Genomic DNA, 16,057 nt, shown 5'->3' with positions numbered 1-16,057 from the left:
TCAGTCACCTGGTGAGTCTCAAGGCTGCGGCCATTCTGGTTCCCGCTCTCGAGGTTAAAGGCTTTCACAGCTGCCTGAACTTTCTGGGAATAATTCAAGAAGGCACCTTTTCTCATGAGCGTGTGGGAATGCTTGTTTTGCCATTTTTTGATGGCTCTGAAGTGGCGGAGAGCTTTTTGGGGATCTGCTCTGGATAAAACCTCATGGAGATGCTTCGATTTCATTATCACCTAAACGAACAAACCACACACAAGACCAAAGAAATGAGGGCATGACACGAGGGCCACTGACTGTCATACAACTTCCCAGGACCAAGATCTGTAGGGCCCTCATGACGCCTCTGAGAGCGAGCACCCACTGTGAACCAGGGCCCCCGGCTTTGTGTAAACCAGACTTAGAAGCTGGAGGTCGCAGGAAGTGAGGGGCCATGGAGGAGAGCCAGCACACTCAGAACCCCTCTAGAACTGGGGGAATTTCTGGAAAGAAAGGAGGAGAGGAAGTGACGGCCATAGCTTTGGCATAGGTGCCAGGATGGAAAGGAGCCAGCACTCAGGGAGCAACCTTCAATTCCACCCTCTGCTGCATGACCTTGGACAGGTCATGAGGGTGTCAGCATCCCAACCTCCCGAAGTGGGCAACTCCTTAGTCAGTGTGATTCCTGGGGAGTGAGTGTGGTATGAAAACCACAAGCTGGTGGCAGACAGGCCTGGGTTCAAACACTGGCTCTACAACTCACCAGCTAGTCATGTAAGCTTGATATTCGTTTTTTTCAGCTATAAAGTGGGCAGAGAAATACTTCCCCAGGATGCAGTGAGGATGAAACCAGACAGCACCCACAGTGAACTTCAGTTTAGGGCCCAGCACATGACAAATGCCTCCAGTGGCAGTTGTTCTAAAGGCACGCATGCCTTTATGCCATCTCACGTGATGAAGTCCACACAGGGGTTATGAAAACGTGAAGCGTTTTAAGGCATCAACTGGTGGTGCTTTATAAGCACCTGCATTTCAACAGCCACTCTGGGTAGCAAAGCTCTGAGTGTGAGGCCCTGCTCACAGCTGTGGCCCTGCTGCTCCCAGGTGCGGGGTCTGGCCCAGTACCTCATAGTTGCTGGCAAGGAAGGGGAACTGCTTGGGCTGCAGGAACTGCGTCTTGGGGATGTCCAGGCCATCCTCCCCATACAGGAACTGCACCACGCTGCCGTCACTGTCGCGGACTGTCAGATCGTACTGGACCACCAGCCCCTCCAGGTGCTTGATGATACACCTGTGTGGAGACCAGGCTCACCAGGCTCGCGTCTCCCCGGGGGCCTCTGATGGGGACTGGGGCCAAGGCCAGGGTAGTGGAGGGTAGAAGGGGGCTGCTATTCTGCAGCCAAGCAAGAGTCTAGGACAGGCCGGTTCCAGTGCCCCAGGCTCTGAGCTACAGCAGCTCCTGGCCAGAGGCTGCATTTCCAGTGGTTTTCTGAGAGGAGGCTGCATCTGGGTAACTGCAAGGTTGGCTCCCAACTGCAGCCCCAGCAGCTGGCACTACTGCCTGCCATTTCACTTTCCTGTGTTGAGGGACCAGTGCCCTTAGATCCACAAGGCAGGCCCAGCGGTCTTCCCACTGAATGCTTTTCTAACACCATCAGTCCAGAGACCGTCAGGATGCTACGGGGACATCAGGAACTGAATGCTGATGTGATAACCCTAACCTAGTGCTCCTTTTTCCTGAGGCCTCCCTGGGGTCAGTTGCCTCCCTCAACCTCTCTCTCTCTGCTGCTCTGGTGCTGGCTCCTTAGCTTACCCCTGGCCATTCTGCCTTGGTTTTTCCTGCCGCTTTAAGAGGACATTTCCTTGGAGCCGCTGTTCCCTTGAGCTCCAAGGACAGAGCTCCATGTTAGTCACCGCTGTCTTCTTGGCACCCAGCCCAGGGCCGGGCAAGGTTGGTGCTGAGTATCCACTTCCCCTTTGTCGAAAATGCCCAAGTGTCAGTTTTCAGCTCTCTGCTCTGCTCCACGGGCCTCACAGGCTGTAGCTCTCAGCACCTGCAACAGCCCCTCAAGGCTCTATCTCTAGGCCTCTCCCGAGCTTCAGGCCTTGCCTCTAAGGCTCCACTGCATGTGTGTACTTGAGCATCCTGCTGCTGACACCTCATGCCACCAATACTTTCTCTCTCCCCTCTGCAGCATCTTGCTGACAACCATGCCACTATGCTGCCACTAAGGCCTGAAAACTCAGCTAGGTCTCTTATTCCTGCATGTCAGCCAGCTGCTCCACATCATCACATCTGTTTCTTCCTGTCCAATGCCACACACGGGAGGCAGCCTTCCAACCTCTGGCCTAGAGCTGTTGCAGCAGGCTGGCCTCCTCCGAAGCACCCTGGCTGAAGCACTGCACGTGCCCTTTCCACCAGGAGCCTGGACTGGCAGATGGACCCTGCAGTGCATGTGCCTCCCTTCTGGCCAAGGTCCCCGTACCTTCTTCCTTCCCATCTGTATTTCACCAGCCTCAAGGACTCCCACTCTACCCACAGATCTCCCAACCCCAGACTTATCTGGTCATTTATTTTTTAGCTTTTTCTATATTACACATGGATTTCTGAATGATTTAAGAGAATGGAGGTGGGGTGTAACCTCTGTTCATGGAAGGAACTGGCCACGTGATCCATGACACCAAGAGGGGGGCTCACTCAACCGCTTAGTGCCACCCCCCAACCAGGCCTGCCAGCTCTGTGTCAGGCGCCTAACTGACGAGCACCCAAGTGTGTGCACCCCAATCCCACACTTCCCCTTCCCACCCCAGCCCCGTGGGCTGCAGCTTTGGGAGCAAAGGGGGAAGTGATCAAAACAAGGGATGCAGCTTTGGGGAATCAGGAACTCAGAAGCAAGAGAAGAGACAAACCTTCGAGAGGGTAGGAAGAAAGGAGCTCTGCCTCCCCAACAGTCAAGCTCCCTGAAAACATAACTTACAAGGCCTGAGAGGCACAGGGGTTTATCTTGGTGTCTCCTCCATTCCCACCACCATTTCTACCAGCTCAGGTTCTCTGTGCTCAGGAAGAACCATTACCAAAAAGTCCCCAAGGCTGAGCCTTCCCAACTTGCACCCCAAGGGGGACCGGCTGGAGCACAGGGATCTGCCTCTCTGGGCCCCCCCTACCCTGGCACGCTGGAGTCAGGCCTTTGTTCAGGGTTAAGCTCCATTCCCCACACCCACCCATGTGGGCTATTAAGAGTGGTGACCTGTTCCCTTTCCTCCCAGAAAGAAGAGAAAACAAGCAGGACTGGGCTGGGGACCCTGGTGTGACACCTCATTTGCAAGGACAGTAATAACAATTACAGACTCACAGGCAGGGGTCCTGGGCCTGGAATCCTCTCTGCACAGTACAGCCTGCTGAGCGCTCCAGGGTGGAGGACAAGCTCCTCACTGCCCTTCTGCAGATCTGTAACTTCCCCCAAGGGAGGGCCCACCCACAGAGAGCAGGGGCCCTTTATAAAACCTCCCAGCTCAGGCTCTACCAATCCTTTAGAGGGGGAGGAATATCTGTTTTCTGTCTCAGACCACCCACTGACATTTAAAGGTTTCACCCAAAGGGATCTTAAGTGAATTATCAATGAAAATGTGGAAGATGACAGAGAAGAATGATCCTGTGACACTGATCCCACGTAAGGTGGCAGGGCAGGTGCTGTTTACCTTTGGAGATAGCCGGAGCGGCTGGTTTTCACAGCGGTGTCGACCAGACCCTCTCGCCCTGCCATGCAGTGAAAGAAGAACTCCTGTGGGAGACGTGGGACCCGGGTCCCAGAAGCAGCAGTGAAGATAGTGCACCTCTGTGGGGTGACTCAGATCAACGCTTCCAGTAGCCCTGCCTGACCTCCCAGACCCTCGGCTCTGCCGGCTCCCATGGCCCCAGTGACTTCTGCCCTCCTGTGGTTACCTTTGCCTTACCTTGCCTGAGAGCAAAGGGACAAGGAATGAGAGATAACAGCACCTGTTCACAGAAGCAGGTGCTGCACAGACTTGTGCACTCTGTCCTCAGTATCATATCCCTCCACACCCCATTTTCCAAATAGAAACAGCACTGGTGCCTCCTTGCTAAGCAGCTCAGCCCATGTGCCTGAATTCTGCTTGCAACAGTGCTAACAGAGGTACATACTATTTTTGAAACTTTCTGGCTGCAACGCACAATGAGAAATACTTTCACAACAGTAATTAATACACATACACATGCATATAAAAGCGTATGATGCAAACTACAACTTCATGAATTTATTCCATCCCTTATTCTTATGCTTTCTTTAGTACCCCATGCTGTTTCACTACAGAGAAAAATGCCAGTTACTCTATTACTGTGATTTCATGGCTGAGGGGGAGCAACCAGAGTTCAAAAAGTTCTGGTCTACGTTAGCTGTGTGTCATTGTTTGCCAGAGGCCATGGGGGACCACTGGGGTGTACGTGTGGGACTGATGGAGGAATCCTTGATGTAGTCTGGCCTTGAAACAAAGGGTCAGTGCGGGTTACAACGTGGACTTAGTTGCCTGACCTTACAGAGACACAAAAACCAAAGATCAAAAGGTGCTAACATTCAAAAAGCCATTTCCAACAAGTGCAAGAAAACTTTGTTTTTAGGGGAGAATTCTATGACTGGCCAAGGGAAGGAACATCAGCCAGTTGCTCCAGCTAGTCAGCTTTCCCACTGTGAAGGAGCCATGGGTATATCCCTCCAGGGGGCTTGGAGAACTAGATCTCTGTGTCTCCGTGACGCTCCTTTTGGCAGCAGAGAGCACCCTGGAGAGGGGCATCTCCTTCTCTAGCTGCCTTCACAGGCAGGTAAGAGCTGGCTCAGAGGGGGCACTTGGCAGGAAAAGGGGGTACTGGGATCGGTCTTACTCATCTTTCCATTTATCAGCAAACACTGAGCACCACCATGTGCAGGCACTGTGCCAGCTCTGGTGTTACAATGCAGAACACGACACGCTGCATCCTATGGTGCTTATGGGCCATAGGGTCTAGCAGGTAAGCAGCAAACGGCTGGGCATTTATTACCTGATTCTCCCTGCTCAAAGTTGTTGGTGAAGACCACAGGCCTCCCACCACTGATCCTAGAACTGAGGAGAAAAGCCAAAGGGAAGAACCAGCATACATACAGGAGGCCTGATGCCAGTGAGGAATCTGCCAGTGACAAAGCCGCCAGCCGTGGGGGTGAATTCATAAGGCTCAAAGCAGGGCAGGGACTTGCCAGATGCCATCAGCGGGGGTCTCCGACCTTCCAATTCAATCTGGCCCAGCAGGCACGAGATCTGGGGGAAAGGGGATGCAGAGGAAACTCGAGGTCCACATGTGTGATGAACAGCGCCCTGTCCCAGCAGGGGAGGGAGGGCCTGCTCTTCAAGAAAAGCTGCATGGAAACTGAAGGCCGACCTAGATCTTTAAATGAACCAAGGAGGCTTGCATTTAAAAAAAATCACTCTGCTTTCTTTTGTTGATTGATGGGGATTTTTCACATTTGGGGTCAGCTGATGTAAATGGGCTGTGGCTGTACAGGACATCATGTTTCAGAATCACCACATGTTATACCTGGATGGAACCTAAGGGTCCTAATGGGGAAACTGAGGACTGTAGGAAAAAGTAACTTATTGTGATCCTTAAATTCTTAGGCTAAAAGAGAATAAAACCACCCATTGATATTCTTGGTGGGAAAGAGTAGTGTGCCCAGATTTCACTTCAGTCAAGGGGGTGGATGCTTTCAGTCTCTTAAGTTCACTCCTACTGCTCTACACTAAGGAAACAATGATACAATCCTCGAGACCCTCTTAAGGTCAAGATTTTTTTAGGAGTTGCTAAATTTGGGAAAATGCTCTAAGACTGCAGTAATACGAGGAGATAATGGGCCTCAAATTAAGGTTGAGAAACCTCTATCATAATGCTTACAATGGAATACCAAGAAACTAAAGCAGGTCATGTGAAATCACAGAATCTCAGCTGAGATCACACACACACACACACACACACACAGTGTTATTATATAATACATGAATATATGTAATATAATAAGAGTAATTTACAATATATATCTGTACTATAAATATCAAAATTTGGATATTTTTATCTGTGTGTGTGTAACACTAACGTGTTAACAGTTGTTAACGCCTGTACTGATTTCAGTTTTTATCTTTTCCAGTACTTGCCACATTTTATACAGAACATGGATCCTTTTAAAATTTGAAACAGAAACTCACGCAATCCTCCCAGCCTTCCGTGAACCAGCCCTCTCCCCCACCTCCCCACCCCCACCCCCAGCCTCTGCTCACACCTGCATGGTGTTCACAGTTGACCCTTTGGCTCCAGACTGTACCATCATCTGCAAGTTGTTCTCTGGGAACTGCCTGTACAGGCCAAAAGGCATGCAAGCCTGCAATCAAAGAAACACATCAGTCAGTGACTTCACTCCTTTGTGAAACCCCCAGTTTAGGAGATAAACCCTGGATGCAGAACAATAGCTCAGAATATTTATCCAGAGATAAGCTCTAAATCCCACTAGAGGTAAGGAGAAGTTTCATTTGCCATCAACCCCTTTGCTAGAACCCCTAAAAAGAAGTCTAGCAGATGGTCCCACCTACTGTGCTGTGCTGACACCCTGTCAGGAGGCCCTGTCCCTGGCAAACAGCAGCAAACAGGGAGATGGGAGGGGCCACCATATCTGGTGTGTGATTCTAAAAAGGAGGTGGTTACAAATGACATATCTAAGGATGCCCTTACCAGTCTGACCAACAGAGCTCAGCCTGGTTCACATACACCTGGCAATGATGACTAATGTCTGTGCCACATTCATTTACCGACATGCAGCCCAAGCACTTCGTGGCAACCTGGCCTCAACTTCAAGGCCCACGCAAGAGAACAAAGGCCTCTAGGTGGAGCCTGGGGAGATGCTGGGAGGGGTCCTGAGTCTACTTGTGTCTGCCTAGGGTTGCAGAGACCCAGACCAACACAGGAGAGGCAGAATGGGTGGGAAGAGGTGGTAGGAGGGACAAGAAGTAATTCTGAGATGCTCACAAGACAACAACCCATGCTGGCACTCCCAGGCAATCCTGGGAGCTGAGCTTCTGTTCTTTGGGAAGTGCTGGGAGTCCCTTAGAACAAAACCTCTCAAGCACGAACTTGCACCAACAAGAAGTCTGCGTTTTTGGCAGCCTAAGGGATACTGAAAGCAGCGAAGAGGACACCACAGGCAAACAAGTCCCTTCTGTTGGTGCTGGCCTTGCCTCTTCCTCTCCTCCTCAAGGCCCAGGAGGCAGGGTAAGTCTCCTTCTAGCCACAGGACTGGGTGCCCTGGCTCTGAGGCAAGAAGGCAGAGAGGCTGCACTCTTGGCTGGTACCAAGGTTTCCATCTCCTTCCTCAACTGCACAGGAGCCAGCATGGCGGAAAGTGGCCTGGGCTCTGGAGGATGTCTGCAGGGCTCCCGCTGGGCTGACTGCACTGTGCAGGTCAGCTCCCTCACCCCCTCTGCCATGTGTGAGGGGGCCACTCCACACGCACATCCCCACCTCCAGGTGAGCAGACCAAGGCACAGACTGTTCATGTCACTTGCCTGAGGTCACACAGCAAGCACATGACAGAGCCAGGACTTGAGCCCAGGCCCTGAGCCCTGGCTCTGTTGTTACAGTGGTGGCGCTTCTGGCCCTTCATTCCACTCCTCCACCCTCAGTGGCCCCCATGGGAAAGTTTCTTTCTTCAGTCTTTTTAATGCAGTCATCGCCAAATTGAAACATTTAAAAAGACAACAAGTGCACAGCATTTCCTCCTGGCATTAATCAAAGACCTTTCCAGACCCTAACTGGGTGAGAAAATGAAGTCCCTGGCTCTCCAGAGTGATGAGTTTTACACATCCCACCTCTCACCTCACCTAGTCAGCTGCTGAACAGCCAAATGGCTCTACAGGATCCCAAGTGAGAATCAAAATGTAATTTTTTTAAAAACCAGCATTCAAAATGGTGGTGATAAGTACATGCACTGATGGACTAACCTTGTTAATCTCATTGCTGTAATGGTTCACTTCCTCCTTGAACTTCAGATCAATCATGTTAAAATCCCTCTGGTCTTTGCTCAGATGGGCATCCTGCCATTTCCCTTGGACCTCATCACATGACGCGGCTTCTGGCAGATTTAACGCAGCCCTCACAGCCTAGAATGAGAAAAGGAACATGTTGGAGGCAGCAGCCAAAGTGAGGAGTGTGTGAGTTTCATTCTATAGAAGACCTGACCCCTATGGAAGGCTGTAGCCTCCCGAGCCCTCCTCACCCGGGGCCCACAGTGGGTGGACTCTTCAATGATCCTTTGTCTCTTAGCATCCGCCTTTGGCTTAACCAAAATGTCTTCCACACCTGTGAAGTGAAACAGACAAGCTTGGATGGGACCAGGCCTGACTTCTCACCAGGCTGTAAACTTGGTAAGGTCAGGGCATGGAGCATAGTGCCACGCACCCCTATGATGATGGCAATGTTAACACCATTAAGAAAAAGACTGCTACCATTTCTTAAGTGCTTTTCAGAGGCCAAGCATTATAATCCCCATTTTACAGATGGTGACGTTAAACTTCAAACTTGAGCTACTTGCCCAAACTTATATCGGAAGAAAGTAAACCAGGGCCAAGTCCCAAACTTTTATTCTTAGCTACCAACTACATTCCCTCCACTCAATAAATACATGTTGGATGAAATGGGCTAGAGGTAAAGTAGAGATATGGATGAAAAACTGAGCTTAGGAAGAGGCAAGAGGGAGGAGAGGACATCCTGGTTTTGCTTTCCAGAAGTCACATGTCCCAGGCACCACCTGTTCGGCTGTGAGTCTGCGTGCGCAGGCACGTATACACATACACTCGAGCCTGGGTCATGGGGACCATGGCAGCTCCTGCCTGGATGAAAGCCTGGGTCCCTTCAGGTAAGCCTGGGCCTCTGGCTCCAAAGGACTGAGGAATTTCTCACTTTGGGCAGAATGCCTTTCTATTTCCTCTCTCAATCAACTATTTTCTGTCTGTATCTGTGAGTGCTACTTGACCCAAAAGTCCCACAGCCAGGATCTGAATGGGATGGAAAACAATGGCCACACTGTTCAAAAACCAGGCTAAGGTATCTGGAATTTCCATGCACTGTCCTAGGGGCTTGAAGGCATCTAAAGAACATGTGTGACAATGGAATACTATTCAGCCATAAGAAAGAAAGAAATGCTACCATTTGCAACAACATGGATGGAGCTGGAGGACATTATGCTCAGTGAAATAAGCCAGGCAGAGAAAGACAAATGCCAAATGATTTCCCTCACTTGTGGAGTATAACAACGAAGCAAAACTGAAGGAACAAAACAGCAGCAGACTCAGAGACTCCAAGAAGGAACTAGTGGTTACCAAAGAGGAGGGGTGTGGGAGGGTGGGGTGGGGAAGGAGGGAGAAGGGGACTGAGGGGTATTATGTTTAGTACACATGGTGTGGGGGATCACGGGGAGAACAGTGTATCACAGAGAAGGCACATAGTGAATCTGTGGCATCTTACTACACTGATGGATAGTGACTGCATTGGGGTATGAGTGGGGCCTTGATAATATGAGTAAATGTAGTAACCACATTGTTTCTTCATTTGAAACCTTCATAAAAGTGTATATCAATCATACCTTAATAAAAAACATTTAAAAACCTGTAAAAAAAGAACATATGTGAGTGGGAGGGGAAAGAAACAGCTCCTCACTGAGGAAGCCATAACCACAGAAGTGGGTCCTTCCTTGGGGTCAGGGAGGGCCAGACTCCTGTGATGTTCCTTCACTGATCTCTGGCTGCGAGGCCTGGACATCTTTAGCACGAAGGCAGCATCTCTAGCTTGCTCTTCCCCAAGCTCCGTGCCCAGCTTGGCTCTGCTCCCTCTCAGTCTCCTGGTATGTGATGGTATTTGAACTCAGGGGGGCAATTTCTCTTTGTGGTAAGCAAAGCCACCTGCTTGGCTTGGTTTGTTAGGTTTTAGGTTTGGTCCACATCATGACCTGGGGACGGGATCTTCCTCTACTTGTCATTTTTAAAGATGTTCAAGGGTGTTCCTCCCAGCAATAAAGTGAAAACCAGGTAACAGCTTAAAAGTTTAATAACAGAAACTAGTTAAATAAACTATAGTACATTTACACAACTAGAATAATCTGTAGCCACAGACATGAGAATGTAGGCTGGCATTAGCTCCCCCAAAAAGGACATTTATAAATACTTTTGGAAGTGGGTAGATAGGAAGCACGTTTAAAACAGCATGTAGTGTAAGATCCTATATTTTCTAAGTATGTTTGTACTTGAAAAGTCTAGAAAGACACATCAAATCAATATTAGTGGTTTCTCTAGTGGTTCAATGCTGGGTAATTTTAAATTATTTTCATGTCTGTATTTATTTTGACGTTGCCACAGCATTTAATATAATTATGCAGGCCCCCTGCCGGCCAATTAACAAATTCCAGCTGTGACAGGCCCACCTTCCCACAGTAGGATTCCCAGCACGTCTGCACACAGGCAAGTCGACAGAGCACAGTCTCACCTCCACTACTAACTTCATCATTGACTAGACAATTCCTACACTCACTGTGGCTCATGCTCAATGTACAGCATGTCACTTACTCCTCAGAGGAACAATGCAGAAGGGCTCCAACTCCACTCTGTGGACTCAGACCCACCGCCCTGAATAAGCTCAGGGCACAGAAAGTAACACTATGACTGTTTTATCAAAGCCAACTTCCTGAGACAGTGTGCAATCATTTCCAGGCAAGAAACCAGATGGCTCCTCTTCCTATCTTAGGATCAACCTGACAGAACCACCCCAGTGCAGGGTCCAACAGAGCTGGAGCCCTGCAATCCTGGGAAGCAGTTCTGACAGCAGGGAAGAACCTGTGTGCAGGGTGACGTGCCCAGGGAACTCTGGAAGGGCACTTGCAGGAGAGAACAGAGGTGAGTGTGTGTGTGAAAAATCAGTCTCAGGGACAGAAAATTGTAATGGCTGGGGATGAGAAAGGGACAGAATGGAAATGGGGACAGATGGGGTTCCCTCTGCGCTATGTACAGAGAGAAACACTGTACAGTGAGGGATGGGTGGGTGGAAAGCACTAGGAAAGAGCGAGGCCACGAAATGCTGCTGGCGGTTAAGTGAGGACGTCCTCGCAGAAGGAACTTGGTGTTCCTGTGAGGCTTCAAGAGAGCCAGCAAGACACCCTACTGGGTGTGCTGGCCAGGGAAAGGGGGCCCCAGGCCACTCACCCAGCACTCACCCAGAGTGAAGCCTCTGTAGAGCTGCAGGTAGGCCGTGAAGAGGCGAGCCAGGCAGGTGAGAACCTTGCCGCTCGTCTCCCCACCGTAGATCTCATAGCAGCAGTGGACCAGGCTGTAGGCGGAGCTCCCGTAGTGCGCTTTGTCCAGCACTCCGCAAAGCAGCTCCCCGGCCCTGATGATCACCTGTGGATGGATGGCCACCAGTGCTGGGCTGGAGGTGACGCCCCCTGTGGGAGCCTCCCTCATTTATCTGAGTTTTACTAACATTAGTGTGTATGTCGCTCCACTGCAGCCTGCCTCAAGCTCTTAATGGAAAGATACAGGGCATAAACAGAACCTAAATATACATATTCCTTATTTTTTTTTAATAAAGGAGGTGAGCACATATAGACCAACATTTTAAATTACTTTTTTCCAGGGACTATACCAAGAAGCGTACCCACACAGACATTTCAGTGTGTTTACATGTCCCTTGGCACACGCCCCAAACCATAAAGACCGGAGGTTAAACACACTTGACAGAGACCTTGTAACTTGGGAACTGAGAACATCCAGAGTATAAACTTCAAAACCATGATTTGGCCTGGTATTCCCTCCCTAGTACCTTGGAAGTAAGAACATAATCTTTCTACTCTTCTTTAAGGCCTGAATTTGTACTTTCATAAAGCTGGGTTATAACATCAGAAGCTAATTAAAAGGACTTCTAGCTGCATAATGTAGCATTCATTAACCACAGACTCAATAAAAGGAAAGAAAAGTGGGAGCTTCAGTTCTAAATGGAATGTCTGTCAGAGTCTGTGACAAAGCCCTCATGAGGTGGAGATTTGGAGACAGTCCCTCGAAAAGAACATGCAGTGGCCTGGGACTCTTCAGTGAGGGTTATGGTCTTGCTTTCTTGCAGCAGGACTGTGCCTGAGTTTGACTGCCCTGGGCCTGCCCCGAGGCCTCGTTCCTAAGGCACAGAGTTGAGAAGCGTGGAGCCTCACAGCAGCTCCACAGTGAGCTGCAGCCACTTGGAGGTCTCAAGGGAAAACATAGGCTCTGAATTCCGAGCTTTGCAGAATTGAGCCCAGAGGCCTTCTACTGCAGACGCCTTCCCAAGCTGGCTGTGAGGTTTATACTGAGGGTCAAATGCTAGTGATCAACTCTGACCTTTTCTAAAACCAAAAGTCAACATTAACTCAGGCACAACTCATTCTCTCATAAGCCATGACCCCTGCCTCTGTGTGGGTGTCTGTTTTCTCAGCATCTGTTTTAAATCAATTTGTCTAAACCTGGGGACTAGATGTCTCCAACCCACATAGCTGGGCAGCATACCTGGGAATCACACATCGAGTCAGGGTTAAAGCTGGGAACTCGCCGAGGAGGCTCCTTCACCCAGGCTTTCCCGCTGATCTTCGCCTTTCCCGTCAAGTTCAGTGGGATGTGGTCCTCTGGGATTATGTTTATCAGCAGCGTTGAGACAATCTATAAAGAAAAAGAAAGACAAAGCTGATGGTAGGAAGAAAAGCTGAGGTGTCCCTTTTAGGACGTCCTGTCCCTGTGAATCCTGAAAAGCCACCCAAATCCACCCTGATGCTCTGTAGGCAGAGCAAGAAAAACAAACACTTCCACCACCACGGGACAAGCTGACCTCAGTTGTTACTTTTAAATGTACATGACTTAGGAGGGAGTTTAGGAGCAGAAACTTCACCCCCCACCCACCCCATTAAGAACTTCGCCCCTCTCACCCCTGCACCCTCCCTACCAAAAAAAATACTTTGCTGAGATTTTTATTCCTTAGTATGATATATTTTTTTAAAGCAAACAACCCCTAGACCTGAACACTAAGTTTCAGAATAGACCAAAGAACGAAGAAGAGAGAAATAAACTGCTGCAGGGTTGTAACAAGAAAGATATGAGTACCTGGTAAAAAATAAAAACAAAGACAACAGGGTTGAGACAGACGGTGGGGTTTGGAACGCTGTTAGCCCCAGGACGGAGGCAAAGGTTAAGGAATGCTCTCCAGAGGCATCCTTCTCTCGTCTTCACGCAGTGTTATAATAGATGACACTTACTACATACAGTCAGTAACACTTTCCATGGTAGTACAGCTTTGCCTTCCTGCTGGGAGCCAAGGAAGGAAAGGGTGCAAAGACTAAGAATCGAGAGCCCTCCCTCTGAAGAGCTTCACAAAGGAGCCCCGAGGCATCTAACAGAGAAGCAGGCTGCAGGGAAGCTTTGGGTATAAGGGGAGATCTGGGGTCCACTCTCACTGACTGGACCCATGCTGAGGGACAAGCGATGCTCTCTTTTCCGCAGCATTGATCATATGCACAACACAGATAAAATCCATTCATTCATTTAGCAATTATATTTGCAGTGCTTACTCTGAGCCAGGTATTGGCAGAGGTCATCAGCTGGTCCCGCCTTCACTGGAACCTTTGTTTCTGAGGGGGATCGTGCTTTGGAGGAAAATAAAGCAGAGGAGAGGACACAGAGTGGAGCTGGGGGAGTGTTTGGATTTTAAATAAGATGGATGGGGAAGGTGTCACCAACAAGGTGGGGAGAAAGGGAGCCACAGAGATCAGATCATGCATTTCAGGCAGAAGGCTTTTAGTCTGAATGAGAAGGAAAGCTACTTGGGAAGTTTTGATCCCAGAAGTGACATACTCTGATTTAACTTTTAACAGGATCATTTGTTGCAGACACATTCCTGGTCTAGACACTGAGGCTAAATAAATGCCTTAAGGAATAAGCCTCCTAAATGACACGAGAAGGACCAGCACTTTAGAAACGGTTACTAAAGTGACCTGAGTGGGGAGCACCATGCGAAGGAGTCTATGTGAGGCACATCACAGGACAGGCTGGTTCTGCAACTTCTCAGCAACCTGATGACTCCCACACAATCAGCTTTTACAGAGCTAACACCAGAAATAAATTTACTTGACTGGAATTAACTGTGTTTTCTGAGAGGCTGGGGAGTCTTCCCTTTCCCCAACTGGACCCATCAGAGCGACCATCCCCTCAACAAGCAGCTGTCAACAGGAGGCCAGGAGAGGCAATTTCTCAAGCAACTGCTCCATTGAGAGGCTAAGCGGGGGCAGCTATACATGGGGATCAGCCCCAGAGGGGCCAAAAGCACACATTCCCCAAGATGCAGCATGGGGCAGACGGGCCAGTGTAACAAGGACCAGGGCTGAGAAGGGGCTGGGAGCCATCAGCTGGCATCAATAGCTCTTTGTTGCCTGTACCAGGGCCCACAAAGTAGCATCTTTATATGTGAACACTGGAGTCAAAGCAGCTGCCTTTTCATGCATGTACCCCAGGAGCAGGGGAATAATTGGCAATAGCATCCTTAAATAAAGCAAGACAATGCTCCTTGTTGTCTCAGCAGAAGATGACCAAAAAGGTCATGACCCATGCTTTCCACAAGACTGGCACTGCCAGGCAGGAGGGTGAGACTTCCCTGGGAGGCCAACCACAAGTTGCAGCTCAATGAAAGTGCCACATGTATAACAGGAACTGCCAGGCTTCGCATAGTCAGGATGGAAGTCTGTGTGAAAGGTAACATAGATATATGCTTCCAACCATCAGAGGACAGGGAAATGTGATGTGCCACCTCATCTGTAAAATCACGGGAACAGAAAAAGCATCTGACAAACTCCAACACTCTTTTGTGATAAACATTCGGCAGAGTAAGAAGAGAAGGGAACGTCATCAGTCTAATAAAGGGACTGCATCCAATGGAAATGAGCCGTAATATATTAAAAAAACTCTAACCTATCAATAAGAAAATGGTATAGAACAGAAAACAGGCAAAAGGCTTGAACAGGCACTTCACAGAAGATGATACCCTAGTGGTCACAAAAGATAGTATCATAATGGCCAATAAGCATTGAATAGTGCTTAATTAGCCTCACATATCATTATAAAAGGGCAAACTGAAACCACATAAGAAGCCACTACATACCTATCTGAATAGCTAAAATTAGACAAATAGAAAAACTTAAACAAATGGTACAATAATATCAAGTTCTGAGGATAAGAAGCAACCAGAATTCTCATGCCCTGCTTGCAGAAGTGTAAATTGCTACTAACACGTTGGAAAACTGTCTATCACATCATCTATTAAAGTAGAGCATAGATCTTATGACCCAGAAATTTGATTCCTTGGTATTTACACACTGAAATGCATATATATGTTCAACAGAAGACATATAGAGCATGTTCATAGTAGCCCTATTTGTAAGACCCAAATGAAGACAACTGAAGGCAACCTAAATGTCCATCAAAAGTAAAATGGATAAATATATGATGGTATAGTCCGACAACAGAATACTATACAGCAATGAAAATGAGAAGACATGAGTGCCTCACACAAATATATGACTTGTTGTATGATTCATTTATATAAAGTTCAAGAAAAGACAAAACTCTTCTATCATGTTAGAAGTCAGGTTAGTGGCTACCTTTGGGGAGGGGTAAATACTGATAGGGGTCTGGAATGGTCTTCTGGGAGTGCTGGTGATATTCTACTTTCTGATTTGGCTGACAGTTTACAAAGGTGTATTCATTTTGTGAACATTCATTGAGCTGCATGCTCAAGACTTGCAATGACAGGCAGATCCTTTCTTTATTATACTCTTAACCAATGATGAGAGACACCAGATTTTTACTTGGAAGAAAAGCACCCCAGAGGCTATATGAGATGTCCTGGAGAAATAGCATCAGACTTCATTTTCTGGGGCAGTACAAATAAATGCCCAACCTGTTCCCTATCCTCTTGATTCTAAACACGGCTTTTCTCTGC

General features: G+C 48.6%; 1 protein-coding gene and 1 long non-coding RNA gene across 4 annotated transcripts in view; one reads left to right on the top strand and one right to left on the bottom strand.

Moving 5' to 3' along the window:
• POLR1A (RNA polymerase I subunit A) overlaps positions 1–16,057 on the bottom strand; it is an 80,133-nt gene that overhangs the window by 16,610 nt on the left and 47,466 nt on the right. For 2 of the 3 annotated variants that reach the window (XM_037012056.2, XM_073241566.1), the window contains exons 15-23: positions 12,583–12,732; positions 11,265–11,448; positions 8,280–8,362; positions 8,005–8,163; positions 6,294–6,392; positions 5,128–5,280; positions 3,673–3,755; positions 1,099–1,264; positions 9–230 (exon numbers count right to left, since the gene is read on the bottom strand). In XM_037012056.2, coding sequence (XP_036867951.2) covers positions 9–230; positions 1,099–1,264; positions 3,673–3,755; positions 5,128–5,280; positions 6,294–6,392; positions 8,005–8,163; positions 8,280–8,362; positions 11,265–11,448; positions 12,583–12,732 — 1,299 coding nt within the window. The remainder of the gene's footprint in view (positions 1–8; positions 231–1,098; positions 1,265–3,672; positions 3,756–5,127; positions 5,281–6,293; positions 6,393–8,004; positions 8,164–8,279; positions 8,363–11,264; positions 11,449–12,582; positions 12,733–16,057) is intronic. The other variant, XM_073241575.1, reaches the window with a different exon arrangement.
• Positions 8,379–14,557, top strand: LOC140850501 (uncharacterized). The gene is made up of 3 exons (XR_012133416.1): positions 8,379–8,918; positions 10,765–10,947; positions 13,938–14,557. It is a non-coding gene; the product is annotated as an uncharacterized lncRNA (long non-coding RNA).

Source organism: Manis javanica, chromosome 1 (assembly GCF_040802235.1).
Source record: "Manis javanica isolate MJ-LG chromosome 1, MJ_LKY, whole genome shotgun sequence".
In the NCBI taxonomy this organism is placed as follows: domain Eukaryota; kingdom Metazoa; phylum Chordata; class Mammalia; order Pholidota; family Manidae; genus Manis; species Manis javanica.
Note: the sequence above shows the minus strand (reverse complement) of the source record. Positions and strands in the feature narration are given on the sequence as shown.